Here is a 13317-nt window from a genome sequence, read left to right on the forward strand (position 1 = left end):
CTGAGTCAGCATGATAAGGAGGTCTCCCATATTTTAATCCATTAAGAAAAGTAACTTAGAAATATCACTCCTTGTGCCTGCTTCCTTAAGCCCTCTTCTGTCTACATAGGCCACTTACCCTGTTCAGCCCACTGGAAGACTCATGCTATTTTATAAAATGAACTAATGCCCAATCCTAGATTAACAAATAAAAGCCAATTAGATCTTTAAAGTAAACATTGTTGTAATTTTGTCTTTTGACATTTAAGAATATAAAATATATTTTTCAGCCATTATCTCACATCTATAAATATAAGTTTTCTCCATTAGAATAGGAGTAAGTTGGTCTGGGGATGTGGCTCAAGCGGTAACGCACTCGCCTGGCATGTGCGGGGCACTGGGTTCATCCTCAGCACCACATAAAAATAAAATAAAGATATTGTGTCCACCAAAAAACTGAAAAATAAATATTAAAAAAATTCTCTCTCTCTCGTCTCTCTCTCTCTATAAAAAAAAGAATAGGAGTAAGTTAATACACATTATTTTCCCATACTGTATCTAGAGTTATACAAATGGAGTGAAGTTTATGATCATGCTATATAAGCCTCCCTCTCTGAAAGTACTTACTGAATATTTATATAGTGTATGTATACATATATATGCAATTTACAATGTTCTTCACAAGGTACATGGCTAACATATAAGTAAAACTGACTATTTTGAAGTAAATGAGCCTAAAGTGAAAAATACAATAAAAAGTTACTAAATAGGGCTGGGGTTGTGGCTCCGTGGTAGAGCACTCACCTAGCATGCTTGAGGCACTGAGTTCAATCCTCAGCACCACATAAAAGCAAAATAAGAATATTGTGTCCACTTAAAAACTAAATAATAAATAAATATTAAAAAAGTTACTAAATAAACCAGAAATTTCATATTCTTCTGATCTTTCAAAGTTAACTTAGAAATGTTCATTTTTCATGTTTCTAATTTGAAAACAGAAATATACAGTCTGTGATCCAAAGTTCACAGTTTAAACTAAACCCTTAAAATGTAGTATTAAATATGATTAGGTTGCTCAGTTCTAATTCATTTTCTCATGCTAATATTTTTATTATTAATAATTAGGGTGAGTTTTTATTCTGTATGCATGAGATAATTCACTGTTTTAACCAAATATGCTATAAGGAAGTATTTTGAAAGAGAAAAAAAACCTATGCTTTTATAGAGAGAGAAAAATTATTTTGTCTAAGATCAATTACAACAGAATCTTTAAATACCTAAAAAAGAGATTTAACAGAAAATTCATATACTTTATTTGGAAATACATATTTATAAATAACAAAACACCTACATTTATTTAATTATTTGACATACATTCATTAACTACAAATGCGTATCAGGAGTTGAACTAGATTCCACAGATTCAAAAGCAAGTTAGCATTCTTGTCTTCAAGTATCTTGCTGTATTGAGAGGACAGACAAAAACCCATACAATTTAGGTCACAGTGCGATGTTCTCTGAGGATGGATAAATGCAGATTAGATAGAGTTGGTTTAATAAAAATGCATACATTCAGGTTGACTCTTGAAACATGGGTAAGAGTTAATTTGCTAATGAACTTTAGGGCAGGTGTGAGGAAAGACTGAGTGAAGAGTTATAAGAAAGAAGGTAAGTCTAGAAACTAGAGTGAGTAGATGAAAAAAATCTGGAAACTGAAATAATGTCAGAGAGGTTGGAAAAGTTATTTCTTATGAATGTTCTTTCCATTCACCAAATGAGGAGTAAAGGCCATGGGTGGATTTGCAAGAAAGAACAAGCTTATTATTAGACATGACAATTTGAGATATCTACGGGACATGTGTATTTAAGAGTAGAAATATGGAATATAAGTTAAAATAACTTCCTTTCCATAATCTCTGATAATCACTCTTCTAGGGCTAGATGGAGTAGTGGTTTCCAGATACATTTACAAAGTGTTTTTTAACTTTATTGACTCAATATCATAGTCATCTCACTGCCCCCCTCCCCAAGGATTCTTAGTGACTCTAAAGTCAAAAAGAGAATAACTGAATAACAAATTTGTGTTTGTGTAGGGGGGAGGCAATTGTAGGCATGTATGTATGCATGTATGTATGCATATGATGTGACAATTAAGGTTTGTATTGTAACTAACAGAATGTTAAAATCTTCTTTTGATACAGTTATGTGCTTGGCACTATCATTTCAAACATGTTTTTTCATGTATATATATATCTTACTGTAGTAAGAAACATGTTTTTGTAGAAATGAGATGTTCTGTCAAAAATCTACATTCAAATAACTGCATCTTTAGTGCTGAATCTTTTAAATTAGTTTATGTTAGCATATCACTAATTTCTAAAGTTGCATGCAAATGAATGCTCCCAAATGTTATTAGTGTCCATGAATTGAATTAGCTCAAATCACTATGCAAACAGGTTTTCTATTTAAAGCATTCTGAGCATTCTGATATAAATATGATATAACTTGCTCTTTTTAAAGTTCTGCTAATGGTGTCAAAATACTAATGGAAATCACTTCACTTATAGCAAATATAAGAAAATTTGGAAGTGAAAATGAACATTAATTTAAAATAGTCATTTGATCTGAATGAAAAATCATGCTTCAAAGAGTGATATGAAAAGGGACTTTCTGTAATCTAAATGATTGCCCCTGGGCAGAGAATTTACTATTAATTTTAAAGCACATGCTGATACTTTCTCAGTTTGTTATTAGTTTTCACATGGTCATTTATATCACTAGGATTACAGTTGAGGGTGATAATGTCAACAAATATTTCACACGCATTATAAATTCATCATACTTTTAAGAAACAGAAATTCAAAACTTACTCTTTCAATTACAAGACATTTTCAATTCTGAGTTAATTTTGATGAAAAGCTTTGTGGCAAAATAAAAAGCATTTCAAGTCACAAATATTTATGGATGTAAACCATATGTTTAATGAATAAAAACACTGAAGAAGAGAATATGAGCTATATACTATGTGTTATTGACAGGACTGTTCATCCTCTCACATGTATTTCATATATGTAAGGATTTAACTTGATATGACCCGCAGTTACCATGAGTTGTACCACCATGACAAGTAACCCTGACAGGTTCCCCCACATAGTTTTCCAGCATACTGTAAATAAACAAAACCACTAGAGTGGTAAGTGAAGCTTTACAATGAGACCCTGGCACCATTAATGTCAGGAATGTGCCTGAAGTCAATGATATTGGCTTGTGATTAACCAGGTCTATTCCAAACAAGATGCAGTCACTTTTGTCCTGTCTATTGTGTCCTCCTTCTTCTGGCCCACATAATGGGGATCCACCTGGTCTTGATGCCACACAGGACCTTGCTCTGTCAGTATGTGCCTAACAAATTGTACTCTGTGCAATCTTGAATCTTTTTTCATCTTTAGTTACATAGGATCACGTAGCCAGTTCTCATACCCTGAGATTAGTTGTTCTGAAAAAATGCACATGTAGTATATGATTTCGTACAATCTCTGTTGAGATTGTTGCCTGGTATACTTGTACTCTTTGCACTCCCTGGGAGATGTCAGGAATAGATCACAGCATATCAGCTGGAATAATGATTATGCCAACTCTTAAAAGGAAGTTGTAATTTCTTGCTGAGAGTAGAAAGAATCAGGAAAAGATTATTTTGTGGTCACTATTATATATATAGGTGATGATTCTGGTCATTGTACATGTGTCTTACATATTGCTATAGAATAACTGCTGCATAATCATTTTTTAAAAAATTATGAGATAATTATGAGCTTTCTTATTTTTACTACGAAAGCCATGATTATTAAATTGCTTGTATATGGTGACAAACTTGCATCAGGGAACTTGATGGACAAGGATAGATGATAATACATTGAAAATACTGAAATAAATATTTATTTATTATGCTTGATTTTTGTAGAAAAAAATCAGAAACAGTTTAAAGAAACAAAAAAAAAAAGTAGTGATTTTCAACAGTTCAATGATCTAGTTTTTGCATGTGAGCTAACAGTTTATCATTTTAAGCAAATTTGGGAATAATTTACTCCTTAGGAATAGATACTAATTTTGCAACATTAAATAATTAATTTATAAAATTAAGGTAGCCCCAGTCCATTATTCTAACATGATTTTCATCTTTTCAGACACTTCTCCATAGGAAAGTGTCTTTATGATTGTTACCATCTACAAAACAATTCTGACATTTTCTTATATTTTATAATAAATATTTTCCTTATTATTTCTTTTTTTATTGCTTAAATGATAATTTATTTTTTTCTTCTTCATGGTTAAATAACATTTAATCATATAAATATATATAATTTTTAAAAAGTATTTTTTAATGTTCTGGCAATTTCAATAAGCAATGATCTCTAAACAAGTGAAACAAACAATATCAATCTATCTACCTACCTACCTATCTAGATAGGTAGGTAGATAGATAAGATAGATAAATAGATAGATAGATAGATCTGGTAACAGCCATTAAGTCAATGTTTTTTTTTTTTTTCTGTTCTCTATGATATGAGTAATAACTGTTCAGATTTTTCAAAATCTTTGAAGTCATAATGCATTTGTTGACATGTATATAAAGTGATTAAAGAGCTATAATACCTCAAATGGGAAAATTTCTTGTTCAAGGCAAGAAATTATGTAATCTTTAATTGTATGAGACTGTTATGGGTTTTGCTGCTTTTACTAATTTACAGATCTTAATTTGAAAGAATAAGTCATCTTTCAAACTCAGTCATTCCAGCGACCAAGGCAGAGTTATGCTGATGTATTTAACTGTGAGAGGGCTTGGATCCTCATATTTTACAATTAAGAGATAAGTTAAAAGCTTTTTACATTAGTAAAGCATTAGATTTTTGTATTTTTTTGGATAGTTCCAGTAGAATTGGATTGAATTTTGATGAATATTTTCTTAGTCTTTTGAGGACTTTGCTTATATCTCTGACACAATTTCATAACAAGACATGTATATAAAAGGTCATAATTTTCTAATTAAAGAGGGATTCTATTTAAATATAAATATGGTAGATATCATGTTATATAAAATTATATTTTAAATTAAGAAAGTAAAAAATAAATAGACTCTTTTATATGTTGTCTAAATTGCACATTTATTTTAATAGGATTATATATTTTGAAGTTTCACTATAGAAATATGTCTGATATTTGGAATACATAAGACTGTAGGTTGATAAGTTTAATTTTTAAAATTATATGTGTACCATATTCAGTTAACATAGATGAAATAAAAGATTTTTATATAGCACTTTTCTCAAAAATAATCAATGTATAATTATGTTCAATAATGGGGAAAATTACATATTTTAAAAGAATTATCTTGTATTTTATTTGAATTCAATAAACAGTTGTTATTTTTTACTTACAAGTTTTAAAGATAATGTGAGAATAAGCCATCTGTACTTTCAAGAAGCTTAGAGTCAAAGGGAACAAGTAATGTCACAAGTATACAATAACTGATATTAACATTTTTTAAATCACATTAACATGTGGAGTTAGTTTATTATAACTAGAGATGTACATATTTACTTAATGGTATTAAGGAAAAAGATATGATTCTATGAAGACCAGAGGAGCAATTTAAAATTTACATTTAATCAACTGCTATGGCATTACAATTACCCTGGGAGTGATTCAAGGACAGGGAGAACTCCATTTGATCTGGGAACAGTATTTCATACAATATAGATTGCCATCCACATTTTCTGGACTATACTATGTCCATAGTTTAATAGCACTGGCTGATAATATGACTCACACTATCAAAGACTTGGAAAGGAGAAGAATGGAAAATCAGTGACAAAAGAAAATTGTGTAAATGAATTTTTCAGAATTTCTCAGACCTCAAATACCCCAAAGCAATGCCAGGCAGTAGTATTTCTTCACTGAGCATTCAAAAGGCTCATATTCATGTTGGCAGAGGTGAAGGTTATGGAAGGAATGAACAACATTAATTTGCCTTGGACAACAAAGTAGCTACTGACTTTGGAATACTCAGCTGTCATCAAAGAAACAAGTTAGTGAGTTACAATATACTACATCAAGGGAACTAGGATCTAATGGATCCTTTCCACAATGGAACTGCAGCAATTTGAGCCAACTACATTAGACTCTTGTATCAACTGGATTTCTTTCTTTTTTTTTTTTTTTTTTAACCATTTTGCCTTTGTCAGTGATCATAGCAACTGAATTACTGAATGTCTTATGTAATCATGTCTTGCCTTCTCCTTAAGAAATACTTTCTCAAAACAAAAACAGAGAAAAGACAGTGGTTTTATAGCCCTGGGAGTAAAAGTCCTTTAAATAAGTTTATTGGTTAAAGCAGTTGGTCAATTAGAATACTGAAATAGTCTACTTAAGATTCCAGTCACTGAATCAGTGGAAGACTCTAAATAATATACTATCCAGTGGATCTAGAATGTACACTGATCTACCAGGTGTCATTTCACTAATATCAGAATACACAGTTCTGGGGTCAAAAGGCAAATCTTGAGTAATAAAAACTTAAATCTTATTTAAATAATGATCAATTTTAGATATAAATGAAGCTGGGCCACAGGGTTCCCAGATATTTGGTCAAACATTTTTGTGCTTGATTCAGTGAGGACATTTTTAGATGAGATTAACATTTAAATTGGTGTACTGAATAAAGAAAATTTCCTTCCACAATGTGGATGGCCTATCCAATCCATTAAAGGTCAGATAGAGAAAAATGTTTGCCCTCCTTTGAGTAAAAAAGAATTCTGCTGGAGAACATTTGAACTGGATTATATACTCTGTAGATTTTGGATTCACCAGCTTCTATAATCTCATGACCCTATTCTTTTAATGTCTACATCCCCCACACCCCCTTAGATATATGTAATATACAGATATAGATATAACTATACAGATATATCCTAGTGGTTGTGTTTCTCTGGAGGACACTGTCTACTTTTGAACTTTTTTTATCTGATCCTCTTGGTTTTCAGCTCATAGGAGAATTTAAAAACTAAACAGAGACAAGCTGGCATAAAAGATAATAAAGTTTTTACTGAATTAAATGCTAAAAATGGACATTTTAAGGTTCTTTTTCCCACTAGACAAACACGGATAAAGGAGATAAGATGTAATTGACTCTCACAACCTAGGGTTAACTGGTTTGTTGCTGCACAGTGGGTATGGGGAATACTACTATGGTCTCTAATCCCACCATTGGTTTAGTCTCTACGCCCTAGGTTACAAAGAGTAACAAGCAACATCAGATCTTAGTGGTATAACATTACAGAGGCTTTGAATATCATTCATTCTTCACGCATTGGAGTGATCAGGCTCTCTCTATTCCTGTCTTCATTTCATGATACACACTAAGTATAGAGTCAGTATCTAGAGTGTGGCTGGTCATTATGGCAAATGAAAAGAAATTTTGGAAAATATACTTCTGCCTATAGTTTAATGCAAGAGATAGTTATATGTCCACTTTTAACATCTGGGATGAAAGGAAGTATCATAAAATCAAGTGTCTTAGAGGAAACCTAGAGATATATGATAGAAAGCACTAATATTGTCATGTGCCAACATGCCTATCAAAAATGTACATGAGAAAATGTTTCCCCCCCCCACAAACAATTCTACCAAAGTACTATCAGGTAAATATACTTAGTTCACTCTGCTGGGTATAAATTACCAGCCAGCTAAGATAAAGTAGGAGGAAAATGCTAGGTTCCACCAACAGCTTTTAACCAGTTGTGACTGTATAAGGTTTCATTCTTTTAATTGATATTTTAATTGATATTTTTAATTATTAAAAATATCACTTTAATTCATATTTATAGTTAAAATTGGAATTTTTGGACCACTGAGGGAATTGATAAAGGGAGAATAGCCATTACAAAGAGTTTTCCAGAGAAATGTAACTTAAACTTAGATATAGTAACTGTGACATTGGGTTGTCTAGAGGACATGACTATTTTCAGATATGTTCAGGAATATCCATATGGTTAGTGGTTATCTTTTCCATTTTGCATGTTCATAGCGAAAGTTATGTTGTTCTACCCAACTGTTAAGACTGTGGTGGATACCTACTGTTTATTCCTACCAAGAATTCACCTTTCTTCCTCAATGGCTCCAGCATCATCATTGGTTTTGAGGAAACAATCTGTTTGGATAGTTTCAATTGGACTATCAGACAAGATGCCCAACTCCACACTAGCCAAGGGTGTGGCATGATAAATACATAAGCTTCTCCATGATATGTGAACCTTGAGCACAGAAATGAAAACACTAAGAACAATTGACTGGAATCCATTACTCTGAACACTAGCTACCATGGGACTTTTCTTTTTATTGATGCTCCTTTCCTCAAACTGTCCTGCTTCCTATTTTCCCAAACTAATAATTTCCCAATTATTAGTTTCCCTAATAATTCAATGAGCAACCTCATAATTTTTAGTATATGTTATTTGGATAATAAACTAGAGCATATTTCTTTGCTTAGAAAAATAAACATAATTGATACTATATTCAACTTTACAATTGATTAGAAACATGCAAATAAAAACATAAAGTAGATATTTTCACTTCTCAAATTAGATATAGAGATTAATATAGATAGCCAATTTAAGGGAGGTTGGGGAAATAGGAATTATATACTATTGTTGGGATTATAATAAATAAATATAATAAATATTATTTTTATTACTAAAAGAAAATTTTTGGATAGTAATTTGGCAGAACCAGATAAGACTTGAAAAACTTCTGTCAAGCAATTTTACCTATAGTGACTTATTCTGTGAAACTATTTGAACAAGCTTTCAAAAGTACATAAAAAATCAATATCAATAATAATAAATAGTCAACAAATTGATAGAGTTAAAGCATAGTTGTCAATAAGTAGAAAACAAATGCAATCTAAACACTCATCAACAATGGATAGCTAACAAACTTACAGAATACCATGCAGGCCTTAGAAATAATGAAACTGTCTATAACTACCGAAAAGGACAAGGACAAAATTACAGGCTTTTGACTAGAAGGAGCAAGTTGCAAAACAATATAGTCTATACTCCAAGTTATGTCAAAACATATATTTGTCTATCAAATATATATTTGAATATATTAGATAGAAAGATAAGAGGTATTAGATAGAAATATATGCAAGACAGACATTTGTTTATATATGTTTATTTGATTGTTTGGGAAGATATACCCAATCATACTGGTAATTTGTAAGGAGTGGTAATTCTTGAAGTGAGACCAGTATCTGCTTGTTTTCTGCATAATATTCATTGCAGTGTGCAGGATTCTTACAATCACACACATACATATATTTTATACTTTCATTTTTTCACATATTAAATTAATACTATGTAGTATGTACTTCCATGTTTTCATATAATAAAATTAAAATAGAGTAGAGGATAATGAATGGCCTTAAACTGAAAGAGAGAAAGAAAACATGTAAAGCATATTTAAGTGTAGAGGCAAAAATAAATAAGTAAATGAAATGAGAAAATGGGGCTAAAAATCAATACTATTGTTGTATATTTACAAAGGTATGTTATTATTATTAATTAATATCAATACAAACATTATTGAAATTTGTAATATTTGTAATCATGTGGAAAGCACATGACTATGTACTTCATAGGCATTGCCCATTTAACTTCACAACTACTCTATGAGGTAGGTACTAGCCCTCATTTTACAGATTAGACAATGAAGGCCTAAATAGGTTAAATTTACAAAGCTAGTAATTGGTAGAGCAAACAGATACTCTGCTTAACTGTGAAATGCAAAAAAATTCTAGATTTACTTGGTTTTGTGGACCTACAGAGTTCTTGGCATGACTAAACTTTGGAATTCATTATTCTCGAAAGTCCAGAAAACATTAAAGGTCATGAAAAAGAACTACCCTAATTGAGCTTATGAGTTAATATCAAGTCTTTACTTTGGCTTGACTTTTTCTACCCTGATTCATTCTGCATGTGGTTCACCTAGCCTATATTCTGATCATCATTCCTCTAGATTCTGGAGCTCAATAAAGGCAGTATTTGAACTAAATTGTTGTGATTCTGGTAAGCCTGCCTTCTACAGAAAGGAAATTCATCAGATCATATCTTAGTATTTGCAAACCTACCTTAGACAGCAGGCAGCAAGGCATAGAAGAAATAAATACAATTGTGGGAGCCTATGCTTATCAACTATATTTTATTAACATTTATTTAACATAAGAAACAATGCTATATATTGTACTCAGCAATTTCAAGAGTAGAATTTCAATATTTGGTATATAGTTGCCAAATATGAGTTAATTTAAATCATACTTTTTTTTTAAAATGGAGCATGCAAAAGCTGATTAAACTCTTCTCTACTTATGTGGTCTAAAGTTTACTCTCATGTTGATAGAAAGAAACGAGGTTAGTGGAAGAAGATAAAATTAATTATTTAACTAGGCCAAACTAATGATGATTTATTTTGGTACATATTTGTGATATGAGAATCAGATAGTTTATATTGAAAAAATAACTTTATTTCACTTTATCTTACCCATTAACAATAAAATATGTTACAAAGAGTGATAGTCATTAGATTTTGCAAGCAATAAATTAAGATATCATATTATGATTTGAATTCTTTGTTAACTAGTTTTCTCCACATTCTGGAGCAGATCTATATTTTATATTTAATAAGTAAAAGAAAGGAGAATTATAATTCAAACACATGGCTTAGTAGTTTTTAAAACACAAACACTTGTCTAGTATGCTGTGTGTACTGTTATTGTTATTAGTATTATTAGTATTGTTTCACAATGTTTAGAAGGGAGGAAATTTTTACTTATAATTGAATGTCAGCTATTTCAATTAACATTATCTGTATTGTTTCTCTTATGCAGTTCACATTTAATTTTGTATATACTGATCAGTCTGCATTATTCCAGTAACATTGTTTATGGATATGACAGTCTGCTTAATAAATTAGTTACTATTAAGCAAGTTAATGGTAATGATATTATCCTTGGACTTACCCTGGCATTGGTCCATTCCCAGAAAGACTGTAAACCTGTCGAGGATTTAGTAGATACTGAAATTTTCTGTAAATTCTATGAAGATAAAATATAGAAAGAAGAGAAGAAATTTAATTATAATTAGGGGGTAACATCTCAATGTTATAAATATGTAATTGCAATTAAAATAGTTGATATGTATTGCATTAATAGTATCAGAAATATAATATCTCTATAGGAAATAGAGGAAATAGTAGTTCTCAAAAAAAATAAAAATAAAAAGAACTTGTTAGCCATTGTAAAGGCAATATATCTTAGAAGTCAGAAATAATGATGCATTCCAAATATGCATAGGCATTTAGAATATTCTCCAACTCACTTTTGAATATCATTTAGTTAAATAATTGGGTTTCAAATAAATATTTGGAAAAAGTATTTCAGTAAATTACTTAAATATATTCTCTCAATAAATGGAAATACATTCTTTTCTCCATAGAATTCGAGATTGAGTTGTTGGGCCAAATTAATAGAGATCAAAATTAGCTACCCCACACAAACAATGGGGTTATATACCTTATATGTATTTATGTAAGCAAAGAATGTAGCCTCAGATGGCATTATTATTTTATATAAACAATTATCTTGACCTGTTAATTCACAAAACTACTGTCTTAACAGATATGTATTAAATAATTCATTTTTTCTGAAAGAAAATAATTTTAATATAACAAATCAAACAAAAGTGTTTCTAAATTCTTATATCCCATATGGTTTAAATTTTTACACAAAATATTTAAAATAAAGGGTGATATTTTGATTTGGGGGATTACTTTTATATACACATAAAAATATTACTCTATATTCTATGATACTGACTGATAGAAATTCTGTAAACACACTATGTAATACCTACATATGTTTCCCCATCTTCAAATCTTCAATAACCCCACATTCTAGTTTCTGATTAGTATCTGAAGAAAGATCTTGGAGTTATTCTCAATAGATCCTTTACCCTGGCACCAGAACTCCACCAGAGGACCATCTTGTGCCTTCTAACTGAGAAATGCCTGTCAAGTTGGGGTACTACTATTCACTGGTTTAGTTCAGGTCTTCAATTTCTCTCATGGGCTCTATTAAATTTTTTAATTTTTTTATTTATATATGACAGCAGACTACATTACAATTCTTATTACACAAATAGAGCATGATTTTTCATATCTCTGGTTGTATACAAAGTATATTCACACCGATTCATATTTTCATACATGTACTTTGGATAATAATGACCATCGCATTCCATCATAATTTCTAACCCCATGCCCCTTCCCTTCCCCTCCAACTCCTCTGTCCTATATAGAGTTTGTCTATCCCTCCCATGCTCCCTCTCCCTATCCCACTATGAATCAACCTACTTATAGAAAAAATTCAGCATTTGTTTTTTGGGGATTGGCTAACTTCATTTAGCATTATGTTCTCTAACTTCATCCATTTACCTGCAAATGCCATGATTTTATTCTCTTTTATTGCTGAATAATATTCCATTGTGTATATATGCAACATTTTTTTATCCATTCATTTACTGAAGGGCATCTAGGTTGGTTCCACAGTTTAGCTATTGTGAATTGTGCTGCTATAAACATTCATATGGCTGTGTCCCTGTTGTATGCTTTAAGTCCTTGTACACTCATACACTGCTGGTGGGACTGCAAATTGGTGCAGCCAATATGGAAAACAGTATGGAGATTTCTTGGAAAATTGGAAATGGAACCACCATTTGACCCAGCTATCCCTCTCCTTAGTCTATGCCCAAAGGAGTCTTATTAAGGAAGTTGGGGCCTAATCTGAGATGATGGAGATTAGAGCCTACTTTTTCTTCTGTTAGACACAGGGTCTCTGGTTTTATTCCTATGTCCTTGATCCATTCTGAGTTGAGTTTTGTGCATCGTGAGAGATAGGGGTTTAATTTCATTTTGTTGCATATGGATTTCCAGTTTTCCCAGCACCATTTGTTGAAGAGGCTATCTTTTCTCCAATGCATGTTTTTGGCACCTTTGTCTAATATAAAATAATTGTAATTTTGTGGGTTAGTCTCTGTGTCCTCTATTCTGTACCACTGGTCTCCCAATCTCTTTTGGTGCCCATATTATGCTGTTTTTGTTACTATTGCTCTGTAGTATAGTTTCAGGTCTGGTATAGTAATGTCACCTGCTTCACTGTTCTTGCTGAGGATTGCTTTAGCTATTCTGGGTTTCTTATTTTTCCAGATGAATTTTATGACTGCTTTT

The 13317-nt window shown here is 31.2% G+C and overlaps 1 protein-coding gene across 6 annotated transcripts in view; it reads right to left on the minus strand.

Annotated features, from left to right (window-relative positions):
• The window catches only part of Dgkb (diacylglycerol kinase beta), a 618799-nt gene that overhangs the window by 420562 nt on the left and 184920 nt on the right, over window positions 1–13317 (minus strand). For all 6 annotated transcript variants that reach the window (XM_071607991.1, XM_027932698.3, XM_027932697.3 and 3 more), the window contains one exon: window positions 11054–11128. In XM_071607991.1, coding sequence (XP_071464092.1) covers window positions 11054–11128 — 75 coding nt within the window. The remainder of the gene's footprint in view (window positions 1–11053; window positions 11129–13317) is intronic.

Source organism: Marmota flaviventris, chromosome 1 (genome assembly GCF_047511675.1).
Source record: "Marmota flaviventris isolate mMarFla1 chromosome 1, mMarFla1.hap1, whole genome shotgun sequence".
NCBI lineage: Eukaryota > Metazoa > Chordata > Mammalia > Rodentia > Sciuridae > Marmota > Marmota flaviventris.